Genomic DNA, 21,923 nt, shown 5'->3' with positions numbered 1-21,923 from the left:
GTTTTTCGGAACTTATGTACGAAATATCATGTGATATTTACCAGTCGCTTTTCGGTGAAGGAAAACATCGTGAGGAAACCTGCATACATCTGCGAAGAAATTCAAAGGTGTATGTGAAGTCCCCAATCCGCATTGGGCTAGCGTGGGGACTATAGCCCAAGCCCTCTCGCGCATGAGAGGAGGCCTGTACTCAGCAGTGGGACGTATATAGGCTGAAATGATGATGATGACATGTATGCAATTATGGAAGAATAAAGAATAAAGAATAAAATATTATTGCCGCTGAAGTAAATGGCGCTGTACGTTACCCGGATGGAGTCGCTGATCCACTCGTCCGGGTACCGGCAACGCCGCTGCTCCGGTCTTAGATTCTTCACTCCTGACGCAGCTTGGATCTCCACGGCCTGACACAGCAATATCTCATATGGCTCCTCTACACGATGGGCCAACGCCGGCCACTCCAAGGGACGCATATATGCGTTAGAGGGAGCAAGTGATATTGCTATCTCATTCTACCGCATGGCTGCGTCCCTTGGAGTGGCCGACGCTGGCTCATCGTGTAGAGGAGCCATTAAAGATTTGACAAAATTTCTACTACTTACAGGCTTACTACACCTAGGTCCACTTGCACCATCCCACTAACCCGAGGTTAAGCGGTTTAACCGTTAATACAGTGTCAAATTGTACTGGTAACCATGGTAACTCCAGGTTGAACCGGTTAGCCCCGGGTTAGTGGAATGGTGCAAGTGGACCCTAATAAAACAATGTCCCCTGCGAAACTTCAAAAAAACTTCTAAACTTCAATATTTATTCAGCAAAATTAGGCCACAATGGCATTTTTACAAGCTTTTATTTAGTTTCACTTGACTCTGTCTGTCTGTCTGTGTGTAATCAAATCTTGCAAGTTAAATTTGATCCACTTCCGGGTTTCCGATTGAGCTGAAATTTTGCATGCATGTATAAATCAGATGACAATGCAATATTATGGTACCATCGAGCTGATCTGATGATGGAGACAGGAGGTGGCCATAGGAACTCTGTGATGAAACAACGTAACCTACTTGTGTTAGGGGTTTTTAGAATTGTCTCGATGAGTATTAGTTGTCTGTCGTAAGAAAAGTACAGTCAGCGATAAAAGCTTGTACCTAAAATGAAATTTTTGCCAAAAACTTATTACACGTCAACATTGAAGTTTACAAGCAAAAATAATAACAATACTACCAAACTGCAGCTACCAATTCAAACTAACGAATTACAATTACTTATGATAGAATAATAATTAGGTAATACCTTGAAATCCATGACCAATTCTTCGCCAGGCATAACTTCCCCGGTAGGGTTCGACAAAGCGTTGGGTATGTCAAATGGCGAATGGACAAAATACTGCAAAATAAATCAATTAGGATTGTTCATTTTTTTTCAAATGTTCTATTTCGAAAACCATTTCGAGATATAAGGTTTTTAAACAGTTTCCGACATTTGCTGCGATATAATAATTGAGGATTGAAGATATTTCAACAAATATCCTTATGACCTTAGTTTGACCTTCTCCTGGGCTGAATGTAAAGTCATTGCATAATAAAAGTTATCGAACCATAGTAAATAAATCCGTCACTCACGTATTGTCAAAGTTATCATTGTCATCGATTGTCATAACAAAATTTTTCAGTTATACCGCTGCGCTTGTTTGTTACAATTTGATTTATAATTAATACCTAAACAGTAGATTTCATTGCTTAATAATATATCAAAAACCTTGTTTTTATGTGTGGGAATGATTCACAAAAATAATAGTTCGAATCCACGAAGACCTACGACGTGAAAGATGGTGCCGTGAATTAAACTTGGAATACCTACCTACTTCACGTGTTACACACAGTATTGCTGTGAGAATCACGTCGATGTAAGTATAAAATTAATATTAATTTACTACAATTAAGTATTTAAAAGCTCACTTTATTGGTAGGGTCGTGGTATCTATTGATTTTCAGTGGTAATGTAGCCAGAGTATCTAAAGGCAAACCGTTAAATAGAGATGGTGCCTACTAGAAAGAAGGAATATACAAGAATACATAGCCATACTCAAAATTCAGCCTGAAACTGCTTTAAAAAGATATAATTTCTAATTTCCAGGTACATGTTGCAGTTCAAGCTGCTGATATCATGGTGGACAAGACTTAATAAAGAGTTGTGAATAATAAAACATGTTTTTGTTTACCTACTTTTTTATTATTTTGGGAAATATGTTATATATGTTTCCAAAAAAAAATTGTAACTTTACATTAAATGTATGTTTATCATGTTCTGCACGAGCATCTGACAATGATGGCTTCTTGTTGACCATCCAGAAGAGAAGTGTATGGTTTGTTATTTACTCTGTTCCCAGGCATTATTTACGGTCGTAAAGTATTACGACGATTAATAATTAATATGACGTTCGTTTCAATACAAAATGCTCAACTTTGTTCTGGGCCCAAGTGCAGTTACATATCTCACAGCTGTATCTAAATAGGAATCACGATGACCTGAAATAATAGGATATAATTAGCAAAATTGGCATGTTCCTAATATAGTAGTATAAGTATCCCATACAACCATTTCCAGTCGCCGTTACGACGCGGTGTAGACACATCTTGTGTCGACACCGTCTGTTTCGGTCACAATTCCAGTCGCAGAGTCGTCGCCGTGTCGACACAGTTACCAGAAATGGGGAAGGGTCGACACATGACACAAAGTGACATAAAGTGTGGTCGCCGTGTGCACACATTGTTACTAGTTTGCGACTACTTTATGCCAAAATCATTCGTTCATTCGTTCATTTTGTTCCTGTCAAATGGAAACTGTCAGATGGAAAAATAGTTAAATAAAAATAAGTGACATTAATACGCCATCTCTAAAACGGATTACAAGACGTAATTATATATTGTTTGCATTTATATTACAATAGGACTTAAATTATTATGGGGAATTAAACTGCTCGAGTGATTTGATAAACTAAGTGTAATATAATCAACGCGCCACCAAATTGTTTTAGTTTAGCCGGAAATGAAATTGTTTACTTCTCAGTGCCTGTGTTCATAAATATATTATTTGATGCATTTTTAGTACTTCGATGCGTATACTATACTTAAATAACAGAAATAACGCTTTACATACTACGAAACTTGTTAATTATGATGTATAAATATGGTTTAAGGCTGAGAAATATTGCAGTCACAAAGTAGTCGCAAATGTTTCGACTTTGTGTCGACTCTGTGTAGACACATGACACGCGCTGTCAAAAGTAATAACAAAGTTATTGGATTTGCAAAATGGCTCCTTGTGTTCATTTGTTTTCAGATATTCTCAAAGTGTAAAAATGCCGTGGTCAGAGATGGGACTTAATAGATACTGTTTATTCGACTAATTAATGGAATAAAAAAAGTTAATTCTCAAATTTTAATCACGATTAGTTTAGTCGACCTAACATAGATTGAAATTGAATTAATCTGAACATTAATCGAATAAATTATCGATTAAATCTCGGTTGGAAGTTGACAGGGGGCCATTTATGTACGTAAAAATAATAGAAATGTCTTGCATGCAGATGGTAGCCAAACACTTTGTCATAAAAGTCGAGATGGGTGTCGATTTATAGCTTTTAGGGAGTGCCGATTTCGAAAATGATGACCATTTTGGAATCCAAAATGGCCGCCATGCACTGTGTCATAAAAGTCGTCATGGATGTTGTTTTATACGTTTTAGGGGGCCCCAATTTTGAAAATGATGACCATTTTGGAGTCCAAAATGGCGGCCATGCACTATGCCATAAAAGTCGTCATGGGTGTCGTTTTATAGGTTTTAGGAGGCGCAGATTTCAAAAATGATGACCATTTTGGATTCCAAGATGGCGGCCATGCACTATGTCATAAAAGTCGTCATGGATGTCGTTTTATAGGTTTTAGGGGGCCCCGATTTAGAAAATGATGACCATTTTGAAATCCAATATGGCGGCCATGCACTATGTCATAAAAGTCGTCATGGGTGTCATTTTATAGGTTTTGGGGGGCGCAGATTTCAAAAATGATGACCATTTTGGATTCCAAGATGGCGGCCATGCACTATGTCATAAAAGTCGTCATGGATGTCGTTTTATAGGTTTTGGGGGGCGCAGATTTAGAAAATGATGACCATTTTGGAATCCAGAATGGCGGCCATGCACTATGTCATAAAAGTCGTCATGGGTGTCGTTTTATAGGTTTTGCGGGGCGCAGATTTAGAAAATGATGACCATTTTGGAATCCAGAATGGCGGGCATGCACTATGTCATAAAAGTTGTCATGGGTGTCGTTTTATAGGTTTTGGGGGGCGCAGATTTCGAAAATGATAACCATTTTCGATTCCAAAATGGCGGCCATGCACTATGTCATAAAATTCGTCATGGATGTCGTTTTATGGGTTTTAGGGGGCCCCGATTTAGAAAATGATGACCATTTTGTAATCCAGAATGGCGGCCATGCACTATGTCATAAAAGTCGTCATGGGTGTCGTTTTATAGGTTTTGGGGGGCGCAGATTTCGAAAATGATGTCCATTTTGGAATCCAAAATTGCGGCCATGCACTATGTCATAAAAGTCGTCATGGATGTCGTTTTATAGGTTTTGGGGGGCTCCAATTTTGAAAATGATGACCATTTTGGAATCCAAAATGGCGGCCATGCACTATGCCATAAAAGTCGTCATGGGTGTCGTTTTATAGGTTTTGGGGGGCGCAGATTTAGAAAATGATGACCATTTTGGATTCCAAAATGGTGGCCATGCACTATGTCATATAAGTCGTCATGGGTGTCGTTTTATAGGATTTAGGGGGCGCAGATTTCGAAAACGATGACCATTTTGGATTCCAAGATGGCGGCCATGCACTATGTCATAAAAGTCGTCATGGATGTCGTTTTATAGGTTTTAGGGGACGCAGATTTCGAAAATGATGGCCATTTTGGAATCCAAAATGGCGGCCATGCACTATGTCATAAAAGTCGTCATGGGTGTCGTTTTATAGGTTTTGGGGGGCGCAGATTTAGAAAATGATGACCATTTTGGATTCCAAAATGGTGGCCATGCACTATGTCATAAAAGTCGTCATGGATGTCGTTTTATAGGTTTTGGGGGGCGCAGATTTAGAAAATGATGACCATTTTGGAATCCAGAATGGCGGCCATGCACTATGTCATAAAAGTCGTCATGGGTGTCGTTTTATAGGTTTTGGGGGGCGCAGATTTAGAAAATGATGACCATTTTGGAATCCAGAATGGCGGCCATGCACTATGTCATAAAAGTCGTCATGGGTGTCGTTTTATAGGTTTTGGGGGGCGCAGATTTCGAAAATGATAACCATTTTCGATTCCAAAATGGCGGCCATGCACTATGTCATAAAATTCGTCATGGATGTCGTTTTATGGGTTTTAGGGGGCCCCGATTTAGAAAATGATGACCATTTTGTAATCCAGAATGGCGGCCATGCACTATGTCATAAAAGTCGTCATGGGTGTCGTTTTATAGGTTTTGGGGGGCGCAGATTTCGAAAATGATGACCATTTTGGAATCCAAAATGGCGGCCATGCACTATGTCATAAAAGTCGTCATGGATGTCGTTTTATAGGTTTTGGGGGGCTCCAATTTTGAAAATGATGACCATTTTGGAATCCAAAATGGCGGCCATGCACTATGCCATAAAAGTCGTCATGGGTGTCGTTTTATAGGTTTTGGGGGGCGCAGATTTAGAAAATGATGACCATTTTGGATTCCAAAATGGTGGCCATGCACTATGTCATATAAGTCGTCATGGGTGTCGTTTTATAGGATTTAGGGGGCGCAGATTTCGAAAACGATGACCATTTTGGATTCCAAGATGGCGGCCATGCACTATGTCATAAAAGTCGTCATGGATGTCGTTTTATAGGTTTTAGGGGACGCAGATTTCGAAAATGATGGCCATTTTGGAATCCAAAATGGCGGCCATGCACTATGTCATAAAAGTCGTCATGGGTGTCGTTTTATAGGTTTTGGGGGGCGCAGATTTAGAAAATGATGACCATTTTGGATTCCAAAATGGTGGCCATGCACTATGTCATATAAGTCGTCATGGGTGTCGTTTTATAGGTTTTAGGGGGCGCAGATTTCGAAAACGATGACCATTTTGGATTCCAAGATGGCGGCCATGCACTATGTCATAAAAGTCGTCATGGATGTCGTTTTATAGGTTTTAGGGAGCGCAGATTTCGAAAATAATAACTATGTTGGAATCCAAGATGGCGGCCATGCACTATGTTAAAAGTCGATATGGATGTCGTTTTGTTGGTCATGGTCATCATTTTCGAAATCTGCTTTTCCTAACACCTATAAATCAACATCTATGACGGCTTATATGACAAAGTGCACGGCAGACATCTTGGAATCCAAAATGGTCATCATTTTCGAATTCTGCACTCCCTAAAACCTATAAAACGATATCCATGACGACTTTTATGACAAAATACGTAGCCGCCATCTTGGAATATAAAATGATCATAGTTTTCGAATTCTGCACTCCCTAAAACCTATAAATCGACATCCGTGACGACGCAAGTTATCTTTATTTTCAGATCTAACAAATTGCTACAGAATACAAAGGACAAAAAAAGAAGCGAGGAGGTAATGAAACAAGCAAAAATACAGATGATTCCTCGACGCAATTGGATGCTTCTTAAATTGTGTCCAGATTTTTTTGTCATAAAAGTTTTTATTTTTCACATATTACTCTCACAAGTTCGGTGACATTTCGACCTTGTAATTTTTTAAGTAAATGTTTTTGTTTATCTATGAGGATCTCACTAGAATAATATAATCAAGGTATGTTTATATTTGATGATTGAAATAGTAACGCAAAAAAAAAATATATATATTTGTGTTTATATTCCTGCCGAAGACTTTTATTTTTCCTTTTCCTTCTACACAAGTTTGGTCAAGTAATAAGAATTTAGGGCTCTCAATTTTATTTTGACTTCTACAACAGTAAAGCTACGAGGCCATGTTTGGTATCGTTTTCGTATAAATGCGCAGTACCAAATTTAGTTATGGTATCACATTGACACCATTCCAAAGTAAAAACATATAAACTTACTTTCTTTTAAACTCCTCTTCACGCTTAAACTGCTGAACAGTTTTAATTTAAATTTAGTACACATATATTTTGAGTCCCGAGACAGGACATAAAAAGTTATCTCAAAAATCATCCTTTAAAGGTGTGAAATGAGGTGTAGGGGGGAATTCAGAATTGACTTCTTGAAGTTAATACTGTTTAAGTTTAGGTTTGAAGTCATGTTTTTTTTATCATTTTTAACTAAATCAAAGATGTAGACCATCCCAAATTTAATATAAATCGGTTCAGCGGTTATTAATTTCCCGTACAAATTTCCACGCCACTTTTCACACCTTCAAAAGGTTGCTTGGTTATAAGATCTATCCTATGTCCTGTTCCGGGACGCAAACTATTTCTATACCAAATTTCAACGAAATCGGTTCAGCGGTTAAGCGTCAAGAGGAGTTTAAAAAAAACCGGCCAAGTGCGAGTCGGACGAGCGTATTAAGGGTTCCGTACATTAAGTCCGACGCGCGCTTAACTGCACATTTCTAATAGGTTTTCCTGTCATCTATAGGTAAAGAACTATTTTGTGTATTCAGACGGACAGACATACAGACGCACGAGTGATCCTATAAGGATTCCGTTTTTTGCTTTTGAGGTACGGAACCCTAAAAAGATTTTTTTTAATTTTGTGGAATGGTGTCAATGTGATACCTTAAATGGATTCAGCAACCCAGATTTATACGAAAACGATACCATACACGGCCTAGCACCTTCACTGATGTAGATATATCAAGATAATATTGAGAGCCCTAAATAAACTTTCAAGAGCGGATATCTCAAAAACTATTCAACATATCGAAAAAATTGACTGAATAAACTTGTAACAAATTAAATTAACTTTCATTTTGTATAAGTGGCCATGTCGCTAAGATGCATAGTTTCCGAGATATAATCGAAAAACCGGAAAATGGGACCATCAAAGCCCCCTCTCTTCCCCCTGCTCAAGGGCTACGGCCGGGGACTTTTGATATGTTCACCTCCTAACTTGTCCAAACCAAGTTACAGAGTCAAAAATTGTGTTCCGAGCATTTCCCTCTACAACGTTTTGGAGCATTCGTTGGCTGACCTAAGTAGCTTATTGCATTTCTTTAAAAACTTTTCTGTAAAAGGTTGACGGGTGTTGGGTGTTTATATGGTTTTCATTTGCATCGCCCATGATGACTTACTAGAATTACTTACGAGCACACGAGACACTAATAGTAGTTTGACAAACCTTGGTTTTCAAGAGGTATTTTATATTGACATTTGCTGTCACAAATTTTCTGTCAGATTTAGTCGCAAACCGCACGCAAAGTGCACACAAATGTGTCGACACCTTGTTACGGAAAAGTGTACACACGGCGACGACACTTTGTTTCGAAACAATTCTAGACACATTGTGTGGACTCTGTTACGACACATCTGACATTTAGTTACCACTTTGATGATTCTGCGACTGGAATGGTTATATGGGATGTAGTACAATATCCAAACAATGGTGACAAGCCGGTAGAAAGCACCCACTGGGTGCTAAGCTACCTTTAGCAATGGACGCTTGTAACGATTTTATGAATCCAATCTTCTTACAAATCGAATCAGTTAAAATATATATGATGTAGGTAACTTACATTTGTATTTTTGCTCCCTTGATTTCAGCCAAGTTATGGTTGGAGTTGGATGCTATATGGATACATACTCCAATAAAACTAAGTTATATTATATAACTTAGGCAGATTTCTGGAATCAGCTTTCTCAAATTTATAGCGTAGGTATTTTGAAATTAATGATTCAAAATAAACGAGTTTTCCATTCCAGACGATTGTTATTTATAGAAACACGTGACACTGACATTGTCGACAGGTGACATTACAATCAATTGACAATGACAACTATTTTTTTAATGCTTGTTGTTGCTTGTGCATTATCCTAATCAGCCGACGACATGTAATTTACGAGAAGTCGTATCTCATATTTTCAATAAATTATAAATATTCAACCGAGCCACGAATTACTAAATCATTCAAATTGGTATCTTAAATTAACCTATATTTTCAGAAAATAAAATAAAAATGGGGGTCTAAAAAAAATGAACAATCCCAAGAGATGCAACGGATAGTTGTTTGGCCGGATACCGGATATTTGGCCTGACCATCGGCCGAATATCCGGTATCCGGCCGCCGAATAGTCACTTGACACTTGAGCAGCTGGTCTACAGACCAGTCCACGTTGAGGAGGAACTGGTACCAACTCCGTGTTGAAGGTAGCACATGTTAAACAAAACTCACCTTTATGGCATTATTCATAGAGTCCACCCTCACGAAACACTGCCCACTCAAGTAATGACATTTAAGCAGCTGGTCTACAGACCAGTCCACGTTGAGGAGGAACTGGTACCAACTCCGAGTTGAAGGTAGCACATGTTAAACAATCAAAACTCACCTTTATAGCGTTATTCATAGAGTCCACCCTCACGAAGCACTGCCCGCTCAAGTAGTGACATTTCAGCAGCTGGTCTACAGACCAGTCCACGTTGGGAAGGAGGAACTGGTATACCGCGTACTCCGAGTTGAAGGTCATGCACATACCCATTTCGGTCATCACGGGGACCCATTGGACCTAAAAACAGATCATGGTAATATAGAAGATGAGATCTTTATTATGAAAATGTTATTGGATTATAAAGAAAAGAGTGGTAACTCCATACATGAGTTTTCTTACCAAAACGCGCGTTATTTCGTAGTCGACATCTAGCGTCATGTAGCGGAATTTAACAGTACTGCTAGTTGACAATAGATGTCGCGACGAAGAAGGTAAAGACTTGAATTTTGGCAACCCTAAACTAAATAGCCGAAAGGGATAGCGCCATACATTAGAGACAGCACGATTCGTCCCTGAATCGCTTTCAAACTTTGGTGTCGTAAGAAGTGTCGTTTCTGTACGGTAGTGCTATTATTTAGCCCCCATTACCCCGGGGGCTTTTACAACGCGTGTTAAAAAAGCGTTTGTATAATGGCGTTTGGCGCTTAGGCTATTATTAACGCCGCTCCAATATTGTTGCGGCGCTATGCGACGTATACATATAACCGCCAGCCGCCATAAGGTACCTTTTGCCGTGGAACGTCACAAATTGATATACATGTGTATTTATTCACACGACAGCGGTGGCGCTCGTTGTTGGATTTTCGACCTTAAGCCTTGGTCGTTAAATCGAATTTACAGTGCTGGTATTCAAGCTCTTGTGCGAATGGGGGCGTATATATTCTGTGCTATTATGTACTTACTTCTTTATCCTGCTTGGAAACCATGACCTTGAGTGGGAATGTGGGATGCACATCCAAAGCTAATTGAAGCAAGTCCACTCCCTTCACAGAATCGTCGGTCTGATATTTCCAGAAGTTCTGCAAATTGGTTATTTTAATACGTCAGATAATTGCCCGATCGAATCATGTGCGGACGCGAACGGCAATTTGGCTCGCTGATTCGATTGCCCGGTCAAATCAGGAGGTGCGGACACAAAAATGGCAATTTTCGAAGCTAGTGTCTATGGAATGCTAGGATCTGTACGTGCGTTTGTTTATGGTTCTAAAATTGGTGATTAAATTGTGTAATACGTGTGGACCCTAGATGAAACCGATTTGATCAGGCTCATCCACTTCAAGCTAGACTGGAAGCTTTGCTGGCTACCGTGTGGCCACCCCATAGAGCGTTATGAAATCAAAATGAATACAGTCACGCTCCGTAATTGTAGAGCCATTTAGGATTCTAGCTAAATTAGACATTCCATCGCTGAAGAGGACAACGGTTGGCCCAGTATTCCACGAGGAGTTGGTTTCGTGCGTGTTAAAGGAGTTTTAATAGCTGTTCTTAGGTATTCAAACTATTTACTAGTGACTAAATAAAAAGAAGGAAATAATATGTCATGCATATATTATGTCAATGTCGTATGTGGAAAATAAAATAACGTTTCGTATATGTGCTATATTTTAATTAATCTTCTCGTAGTGATATAAATCTCCAAAACTGTGTCCACGGCGGACTCCACAGACGCTCTGCTTACACGCATGTGTTAAACTACATCAGGTTATCCGGTCCCACCTACGAAAATGGAGAATATCGCTAAAATACAAATTGGTTTGTTGGAAGGGAAGTTAAATTGGGATACTTGGAAATACAAAGCTGTAAGTCTACTACGAACCGTCCCGCACGCGCTGGAAGTAGTGGAAGGCTCGTTCAAAAAACCCACAGAACCCGAAAGTCTGACAGATGTAAATGCAGTGACCACGTACAAGACAGAACTAGCGCGTTTTGTAAAAGCTGATGCGACTGCACTGCTGATCGTTACAACCAATATGAAGGAAGAGACACTACGAAAGGTCATGAGGTACACGAATGCAAGAGACGTATGGCTTGAGCTACATAGACTGTTCGACGGCACGGACGAAGACAAGTCTTACAATCTATGTATGAGCTTTTTCGGCTTTAATAAAGATCCGGCAGATGACATAGCTACACACATGTCAAAATTAAAAAATATTTGGACGCAGCTTAATCAGGAGATAAGTAAGGACAAAACCAGTGAGCTTCCAGAACTGCTACTCCTATGCAAGATTCTCGATACGCTTGACGAAACCTACTTTTCCTTCAGAAGCAGCTGGCTGTTACTGCCTAAATCTGAACGAACTATCGAAAGCCTTACAAGCCATTTATGTGCATTTGAACGAGCTCTTCAGAGTAACAACGTAGTTCAACAGGAAGCTCTCGTTTCAAATTCCGGCACTACGTCTACTGCAGAGAAGAAGGACAGAAAGTTGAAATGCAACTACTGCCAAGCTATCGGCCATCGAGTGAGAAACTGTCAGAAGTGGATCAAAGACGGCAAGCCTCCGAAAAGCAGTAATCCGCAAGCAACACATTCTTCCTCTAAATCTGCAAACATGATCCTGTTGTCTATCGATAGCACAGAAGTATTTTCAACCGTTCCCGACATCGAAAACTGGTACGTGGATAACGGCGCCACGAGCCACGTGACAAACCGGGCTGATTTATTCCAAACCTTCAAATGCTTTGACAATATCCACACTGTAACAACGGCTGATGGCAAATCGATTCGTGCTAAAGGCAAAGGTTCAGTTATTATCGAAGCAAATGTAAGAGGGAAGCTACAACGAGCAACCCTTCAAGATGTTTGGTACGTTCCAGCCATTGCGAAGAATTTATTCTCAGTACTAGCACTCCACGACAGAATTCCGAACAGCAAATTCGTATCGACGACAAAAGAATGCACCGTCTATGTCAACGGCGAAGCGTGCTTAATAGGAAGACGTGAGAAAGAAGGTGGATTGTACAAATTAGATGTAAAAGTTGTACATCCTGAGAACCCCGCTGAAGTCTTTGCAACGTCCAATACTATGCAACTATACCACGAGAGGTTCGCACACCAAAACAAGAGGCACGTGAGGGCTACAGTCAAGCGCGAACTAGACATAGATCTTCCTCTTGACAAGGAGTTGTGCGAGGGCTGCATATATGGGAAAGCTCACAGACTTAAATTCGGTACGAGAACTCGAGCTACCGCGCCAGGAGAACTCATACACACCGACGTTTGCGGACCGTTTCAACCAAGCTTTTCAAAACTCCAGTACTACGTGTTGTTCAAAGACGACTATACAGGCTATCGTATGGTATACTTCCTAAGATACAAGTCAGAGGTTAAGGATAAGCTCGCCTTAATGCTAGCTCAGACGAAGAATGAAGGACATACCGTAAAATGCCTGCTCAGCGACAACGGTGGCGAATTTGACAACAAGTCGATTAGAGATATACTAGACTCCCATGGAATTCGACAACGACTGGTAATGCCTTACACACCAGAGCAGAACGGTGTAAGCGAACGTGAAAATCGCACATTGGTTGAAACAGCGAGATCCATGATGTACGCGCACGAATCTATGCCACAAGAACTTTGGGCAGAACTGATAAACACGGCCGCGTACATTCTCAATAGAACAGGTCCGACAAACAACAAAGACAAGTCACCGTACGAACTTTGGACTGGAAAAAAACCGACTGTCAAACATCTGCGTATCATAGGATGCAATGCATTCGTCCACGTTCCAAAGCAGAAACGGAAGAAGATGAACAAAAAAGCCATAAAAGGACGACTTGTCGGCTACGATGAAGATGGCTACCGGGTATGGATTACTGACGGAAAAAGTAACAAGCTCGTCCGTTCACGTGATGTCACTTTCGACGAAAGACCGCTTCCTAACAATGATGTTCACCCAGCTTGTGTAAACAACGACACAAATACGAGGGAGTACACAATAAGACTGCCGATGGGTAACCACAACATCAACGAGGAACCGGTTCCACTTCCCGAAGAGCATCATAATCCATTACCAGACGAACCCGAGGGAGACTTCGAAGATGCTGTCTCTAGCGATCATGAACTTGACCTTGAGGGAGAAAATTTGGAACCCGAACCAGTCCAAGAAGATCAAGTACATGTACCCGAGCTCGAACCACATCACGATGATACTGAAGCAGTCGACTACGACGCCGAAACACCACGTTACAATTTGCGCAATCGCAACGAAATACGACATCCTGAAAGACATAATGACTACGTATGTATTACAGAAACGTACCCGTCGAATTTCGCTGATGCCATGGATCGTAATGACAGTGAAGAATGGCGAAAAGCGATGCACAGTGAAATGCAGTCACTGAAGGATCTCAACGTGTGGACGGCATGTGATCTACCGAGAGGGAGAAAAGCGCTTCCTTGCAAATGGGTCCTGCGAACAAAAAGGAACCCAGACGGCTCTATCGACAAATACAAAGCACGGCTAGTTGTGAAGGGCTTTAGACAAAGAAAAGGAATCGACTACGATCAGACCTTCAGTCCTGTCACACGCCTAGCGACTGTCAGAGCATTATTGAGTGTCAGCGCTCAAGAGAACATGCATTTAGTACAATTTGATGTTGCTACTGCGTTCCTCAACGGAAAGCTTGAAGAGGAAATATACATGCAACAACCCGAAGGCTTTAGCGACGGAACGCCTAAGGTCTGGAAGCTTAACAGAAGCTTATACGGCTTAAAACAGGCTCCAAGATGTTGGAACTCGTGTTTTGAAAGCATTTTACTTGATATGGGCTTCAAGCAATGCGAGGCTGATTGTTGTCTATACAGTAAAGAAACAAACGGCAAGAAACTATTGATCACGTTGTACGTCGATGACGGATTAGTGGCCGCAAGTGATGAAGACTTAGCGCAGTCGTTTCTTAATGATTTACGGAAACGTTTGAAGATCACGTCGAAGCCCGCATCGTATTACCTGGGGCTACAAATCGAAAGAGAGAAGGATGGCTCTGTCTTCATTAATCAAGAAGCCTATGCAAAGAAAATACTGGAGCGTTTTGGGATGACAGAATGCAACCCTGTCACGACACCCATCGAGAAGGAAACCACGACTATTCAGTCAGGGAAAGTCGAATCCGAAAGTGTGAAGTATCCGTACAGAGAAGCCGTCGGTGCTTTAGCTTATTTAATGGTCGGAACACGTCCTGACATTGCATTTGCAGTGGGTGTTGCCTCCCGAAAATTAGAATCCCCCTCCAAGGAAGACTGGCTTGGTGTAAAAAGGATTTTGCGTTACATCAAAGGAACGTCTGCCTATGGAATCAGGTATGGACAGCATAAACCAGGAATACTCGAAGCATTCAGCGATGCTGACCATGGAGGTGATCGAGAGACCAGCCGATCTACTACAGGCGTGGCTTGTCGCTATGCAGGAGGTGTAATATCTTGGCTTAGTCAACGACAAGCGTCGGTTGCTATCTCTACTACCGAAGCAGAACTGGTAGCAGCCAGTGAAGCAGCCAGAGAGCTGGTATGGCTGACCAGAGTAATGCAGGAGTTAACTGAACTCAAACATATTCCTGCACTATATGTTGACAACGAAGCAGCAGTTCGCTTGGCACATAACCCAGAGTTTCACAAGCGAACTAAGCACATTCGTATTCGACATTTCTACGTTCGAGAGCAAGTTGCTGAAGGTGCAATGGAAGTCAAGAGAATTGGCACTGCAGATCAGCCAGCTGATATTCTAACCAAAGGACTACCGCGGCCAAGATTCTCTTTCCTTTGCCATGCCCTCGGAATAGTTTTGAATAAGGGAAAGTGTTAAAGGAGTTTTAATAGCTGTTCTTAGGTATTCAAACTATTTACTAGTGACTAAATAAAAAGAAGGAAATAATATGTCATGCATATATTATGTCAATGTCGTATGTGGAAAATAAAATAACGTTTCGTATATGTGCTATATTTTAATTAATCTTCTCGTAGTGATATAAATCTCCAAAACTGTGTCCACGGCGGACTCCACAGACGCTCTGCTTACACGCATGTGTTAAACTACATCAGTGCGAAGAGAACTTCGAAGCGCTGCGCAAGTTTAGTTTGCGCACTCCTGGCACACCAAGCGAAGACACTTTGAAGAGTGAGGAGTTGAGGACAGCGGTACAACGGTGGAGACGACGTCGAGCGCCGTGATTGTCGTCAAGCCCAAATTTGGGGGCAAAAGAGATGCTCAGATAGTGGCCTGCCCAGATACGGGAGAAAGGCCAGGGACATTATTAGATTTGTAGGGAGTCCAGAAGCAACGTGTAACGGGGCACGGAAAGCCGGACCGTTACACGGCTCCCACGATTCGGTCTGTACGGCGTGAGCCAGGAAAGACCATGAGGAGGTGGTGGGAAATTCCATAGCGGAAGTATTGAACAACCAATTTACCTAGGACCCTAAATAGCTCTACAATGATGTGATGTGATAATGGTACAAAGAGTTCCTTTATCTGTGCATAACCTGCAAGTTGGTGCGGAAGGACACGTCGGAAACCAGCTCAATGAAGCCAAGGTAGTACTGGTAGCGGTCCGGATCCGACTCTTTCGTCACGTTCCACAACCTGAAAGAAAAGTTCAAATAGAGTCTGACCAGCGAGTCGTGTCATAAGCTATTTTTTTTAATTCTTTATATGGCAACTTTTTTCCTATCAAAGGCCCCATTCGCACGACAGCTTAAAAAGCGTTGCGTTAAAACCCGACGTTGGCGCTTTTTTACCGTTTCCAATATTTGTGCTCATATGAACGCTTAAAAATCACTTGTAAGTCGTACTGCCACGTATGCATCTCAGCAAAGCCATACTTTATTTGCTATTACGACGTATTATTTGAATATAGCTTGAATATTTCAGGAATTTGTAAGCATAAGGCCCCATTCGCACGACAGCTTAAAAAGCGTTGCGTTAAAACCCGACGTTGGCGCTTTTTTACCGTTTCCAATATTTGTGCTCATATGAACGCTTAAAAATCACTTGTAAGTCGTACTGCCACGTATGCATCTCAGCAAAGCCATACTTTATTTGCTATTACGACGTATTATTTGAATATAGCTTGAATATTTCAGGAATTTGTAAGCATAAGGCCCCATTCGCACGACAGTTTAAAAAGCGTTGCGTTAAAACCCGACGTTGGCGCTTTTTTACCGTTTCCAATATTTGTGTTCATATGAACGCTTAAAAATCACCTGTGAGTCGTACTGCCACGTACGCATCTCAGCAAAGCCATACTTTATTTGCTATTACGACGTATTATTTGAATATAGCTCGAATATTTCAGGAATTTGTAAGCATAAGTTGACATTTTTAAGGTGAAACTAATAATAATCTTGACGATTGACACCAAAAATTGACACTTGACAGCCAACTGACAGCAGCGCCGGCGCTTTTTTAACGCTTGTGAGAACAGATACACGGAGTTCCGTATGCTCTATTCAATTTGACGCCAACGCTCAACGCCGAAAATCGAACAGTGCTCGATAAAAAAGCGCCGCGCTTAAAAACCGCCTTCGTGTGAATACATACATGGTTATCCATTTGTGTCATTCAAACGCTTTTTTAACGCGCGTTGAAAAAGCTGCCGTGCGAACGGGGCCTAAGCTGTCAGTTTCAAGCTGTCGTTTAATTTCATAAGCGCCCTACAGACTATGCGCGTGAATCGCGGGCGAAGCCGCGAACGCGAGTGTGGAGTCTAGTTCGCTGATATGCGAAATCGACTCCAGACTCGCGTTCGCGGCTTCGCGCCGCGATTCGCGCACGAGTGTGGAGCGGGCTATAGTAATTTTATTGCCAGGTGCGATTTGTACTGAAATTCCCGCGTTTTTTTGTGGCATGCCTCATGGTCGGACTCTGGACGGTACTATTAGTTATTCTGTGCTCTAGAGTCGGACCAAAAAAAGTTTGCAGCGGATTTGATAGCCCACGCAGTGCAAGTGTCATTTCTACGTCATACTTTCATAGAAGTTTGACGTTTTAAATAACACTTGCACTGCGTGGGCTATCAAATCCGCTGCAGACTATTCTTGATCTGACTCTAGTAACGTATAGTGGCAAAAGGAGATCCGGATCTGGATGGTATCCTGGGCCTTTGCTCCCTGCACTCGATCCAGAAAGCAGGCTAAGAGTATAACAGCTGGAAACGTAGAAATAAAATAAAATGGAAATTAAAAAAATCATAAGTAGTCAATTGTTGCCATGTTTAAGCATTTTATAATTTTCTACAATTAGTTGGAACACCTGCAACGTTACACGTACATCTGGATGGTGTCCTGACCTTTCACCCATTGCACTGGACCCGGAAAGCAGGCTGTAATACCTGGAAACGTCAACACCTGGAACATCTGCAACGTTACACGAACATCTGAATAGTGTCCTAACTTTTCACCCATTGCACTGGACCCAGAGAGCAGGCTGTAACACCTGGAAACATCCAACAGCTGGAACACCTGCAACGTTACACGTACATCTGAATAGTGTCCTGGCCTTTCACCCATTGCACTGAACCCAGAGAGCAGGCTGTAACACCTGGAAACGTCAACAGCTGGAACACCTGGAACGTCACACGTACATCTGGATGGTGTCCTGACCTTTCACCCATTGCACTGGACCCAGAGAGCAGGCTGTAACACCTGGAACACCTGCAAGTCCTGCAACGTTACACGTACATCTGGATGGTGTCCTGCGCCTTCGCCCGCTGCACTCGGTCCAGGAAGCAGGCCGTGACTGCTGGAAACGTCAACAGCTGGAAGACCTGCAATGTCACACGTACATCTGGATGGTATCCTGACCTTTCACCCATTGCACTGGACCCGGAAAGCAGGCTGTAACACCTGAAAATGTCAACAGCTGGAACATCTGCAATGTCACACGTACATCTGGATGGTGTCCTGGCCTTTCACCCATTGCACTGGACCCGGAAAGCAGGCTGTAACACCTGGAAACGTCAACACCTGGAACACCTGCAAGTCCTGCAACGTCACACGTACATCTGGATGGTGTCCTGCGCCTTCGCCCGCTGCACTCGGTCCAGGAAGCAGGCCGTGACTGCTGGAAACGTCAACACCTGGAACACCTGCAACGTTACACGTACATCTGGATGGTGTCCTGCGCCTTTGCCCGCTGCACTCGGTCCAGGAAGCAGGCCGTGACTGCTGGAAACGCGGTCCACCAGCTGCGATAGTCACGTCGGAGGGACACCACCACCTGTTTACATAAAAAGAACCTTAAAATTTTAATTTTTAAACAAGCAGAAACGTCTGCGGACGATGCTATTAAGCTTAGAATAAATTTAAAAGTGGAAAAATTACTGTCTTGGGTGAGACTTGAACTCACGGCCTCTGGATCGATACTCCAGCGCTCTGCCATCTGAGCCACCAAGACCTCATCCCTAGCCAGCAAATCTTTCCACCATATTATAGGTCAAGGGTAAAACCTTAAAATATCTTCAAGTGCGCAATAATAAAAAAGATCCATAGGCTACGGGTGATCCTTAGCATTAGGCAAGCCGTATGTTTGTTTACCACCGACGTGGTATCTTTATTGTATGCAGGGTATGGCGGTATAAAACAAATATTTTAGTACCTATAATAAATCTACACATATTTGCACGTGCACACATAGTGACACTTGAAATACACGGCAATGAGTGACGTGAATATTAAGGCCTGTGCACACCGGCTGCGTGTGCGTAACGTGCACGTGCGCGTGCGGCGTTGTAGTATACAGATCCTTATGAGAGACGGCACACCGCTTGCGTGACGTGTGCGGGTGCGGCTCCAACATTATAGCGTGCCCGCACGTGCACGTCACGCACACGCACGGCTTTAAATGAAACAGTAGTCAACAGTTAGCCCCCATTCGCACGGCAGCTTTTTAAACGCGCGTTAAAAAAGCTTTTGAATGACACAAATGGATAGATTGGATAGCCATGTAATGTATTCACACGACAGTGGTGGCGCTTTTTATCAGGCGTTGTTGGATTTTAGACTTTAAGCCTTGGTCGTTAAATCGAATTTAGAGTGCGAACAGGTTCAAGCGCTTTTCTAATGCGCGTTAAAAAAGCTTTCGTGAGAATGGGGGGTGGGGGCTTAAGAACATTGAGTAGTCTCTAATCTGGACGGGAACTTACAAATGGAAACTTGCATGAGAAATGTCTCATGAAAGTTTACAAAAATTTTGAAATTTTGATATGATGATGAATTTTTCCCTAAAATTTGTAGACAGAGGGCCTACCGCGAACCTCGTTCGAGGTGTCCTCCCTGTCACACTTAGGTACGTACGCATTTACAAGTGCGACAGAGAGGCAACACGTGGAACGTGGTTCGCGGTAGACAGGCTTAACAAACCGGCTCTGAGTTGTATCTGGACAGCTGCCGCAGCGCGCAGTACACCGCGCCGAGAAACGCTGCGCACGTCACTATGAACCATAGCAGCCTGTAAAATACTTAGAGTCAGTGCGGATAGAGAAGATTCGTGGAATGTATGGGGGCTCAATCCATTCCACGACTCTTCTCTTCTCTTTCCGCCAGAGATATATGTATATAACTCCGTATAAGATAAATAAAGAAGTTTGACGTTTAAAATAACACTTGCACTGCGTGGGCTATCAAATCCGCTGCAGACTATTCTTGGTCTGACTCTAGTTATCGTTCTGAACAGACTCTAGACTTCTTTGACTATAAAGAAAACTTAACTGGCCTCAAATCCCCCCTAAAAAAACTAAGCCAAATCTGTCACTCAAATTCCCGTGTCCGTCACTATGATTTCCAAGAAAATAATATAAAAATTCCAGTCACCTCTCCACCCAGTGAAATTGTTCAGAAACAGTATGCTTCAAGCCGTGTAGCGTGGTCTCCTGACAGAACTTCACATACGTTCTAGCAGAGAAGATGGATTGCATCATGAATTTCATTCGTAAGAAACAAATCAATTGCCTGGTGAGTTTCTTCTTCGATTTTCTTTTAGGCGCCATTATGCTGAAAGAGATAGACCAAGAAATGTATTATTGTTTCACGCACACTAGAAACCCTGGGCTATAACCGCGAAAATCGAAGTTCGCAAATTGCGGGCATCTTTCTCTGCCACTCTTATGACGCCTTCATTGGCGTAAACGAGAAAGATCCCCGCAATTTACGAATTTCGAATTTCGCGGTAGGTAGCTCCTCTGACTCGCGAGACGTTAGTTTTACTGGGCATTTTACGCAAGTCAACAACCATTGTACAGTGGCGTAGCCGTGATCTAACCGTGGGCGAAATCACATCTGCGAGGCCCTTTTCTTTCACTGTGCCCGAAAGGGCCACGCGCGAGGCCTCCCTTGGGGTGCGAGGCCGGGCGCTGGCCTACTTCGCCCACGCCCAAAAAAAATTGATCCCATCTGGACAGGCCTATAAAGAGAATCCACAGGAGAAAGACACAGAACATGAGCCACAGGTGAAAATCTCCCAAATTTTTGTTCTACATTACTTCTTGTGAAGGTAAAGCGCCTGATCCTTCAGCCCTAATTAGGGTTGCCAGATGGTCGGGATTTGGCGGGATTCTCCTGATTTTTAGCATGTGTTCCCGATTCCCGACAAAGTGTAAACTGTCCCGAAAAACAGCTTCACGTTATAAAACAACAATTTCAAGTTCCGAACTGTTGTCGAGCGAGCGAGCTGAATGTAGTGCCAATAATGTATTAAAATATCGTTGTTTTCAATACAAAATTACTTTAATTTAAATGTATATTTTTTTCCCGACTTAAGTCCCAAAATCCCGAAAAATTTATATTGTTTCCCGATAATAGCGCTTTTCGATCTGGCAATCCTAGCCCTAATGCTTCTTGAGTTGGTTTTAATTTTAAGATCACTCATATAAGACTAAAATGTAGAATGTAAATCAAAGGAACGAGGTTGCCATAAAAAGGTCACTTGCTACTTACAAGTCTTGGATGAGGAGAGGACTGTAATTGTCAACCAGATATAATTTGGAGAATGCTTTCTGCTTAACCTGTATGTATGTTTGTGTATACAATACACACTGATTCTGAAAAAATATTATTTGTAATGTAACCTTTAATAGTATTGGATTGAAAGTACAGTCAGTAGCAACTATGTGAATTAGTTTTTACTAAAGCCCCCTCCACACTCGTGCGCGAATCGCGGCGCGAAGCCGCGAACGCAAGTGTGGCGTCGATGTTCGCAGACAGCGAAATCGACTCCACACTCGCGTTGGCGGCTTCGCCCGCGATTCACGCGCATAGTCTGGAGGGGGCTTAAGATGTAGAGTTTGCGAAGTTAGGGCTTGTAGAGTTAGAAGATTGGCTCTACATCAAGGCCCATTTAGGTCTAATTTAGACGACGCGCAACGTAAATCGGGCTTTAGACGATGCAAGAACTCGCATGCGAGTT

At 42.1% G+C, this 21,923-nt stretch overlaps 1 protein-coding gene and 1 non-coding gene across 2 annotated transcripts in view; both read right to left on the bottom strand.

Annotated features, from left to right (window-relative positions):
- LOC134676309 (uncharacterized) overlaps positions 1-20,470 on the bottom strand; it is a 50,677-nt gene extending 30,207 nt beyond the window's left edge. Inside the window, exons 1-8 of the mRNA XM_063534684.1 lie at positions 20,333-20,470; positions 19,883-19,970; positions 18,628-18,740; positions 16,007-16,106; positions 10,422-10,538; positions 9,580-9,756; positions 1,291-1,383; positions 309-404 (exon numbers count right to left, since the gene is read on the bottom strand). Of these exons, the coding sequence (XP_063390754.1) occupies positions 309-404; positions 1,291-1,383; positions 9,580-9,756; positions 10,422-10,538; positions 16,007-16,106; positions 18,628-18,740; positions 19,883-19,970; positions 20,333-20,448 (900 nt within the window). The 5' untranslated portion in view covers positions 20,449-20,470. The remainder of the gene's footprint in view (positions 1-308; positions 405-1,290; positions 1,384-9,579; positions 9,757-10,421; positions 10,539-16,006; positions 16,107-18,627; positions 18,741-19,882; positions 19,971-20,332) is intronic.
- Positions 18,845-18,917, bottom strand: Trnad-auc (transfer RNA aspartic acid (anticodon AUC)). Its single transcript has one exon. It is a non-coding gene; the product is annotated as a tRNA-Asp (tRNA).
- Positions 20,471-21,923: the final 1,453 nt, after the last annotated feature.

Source organism: Cydia fagiglandana, chromosome 24 (assembly GCF_963556715.1).
Source record: "Cydia fagiglandana chromosome 24, ilCydFagi1.1, whole genome shotgun sequence".
NCBI lineage: Eukaryota > Metazoa > Arthropoda > Insecta > Lepidoptera > Tortricidae > Cydia > Cydia fagiglandana.
This window is presented reverse-complemented; position numbering and strand designations above follow the sequence as displayed.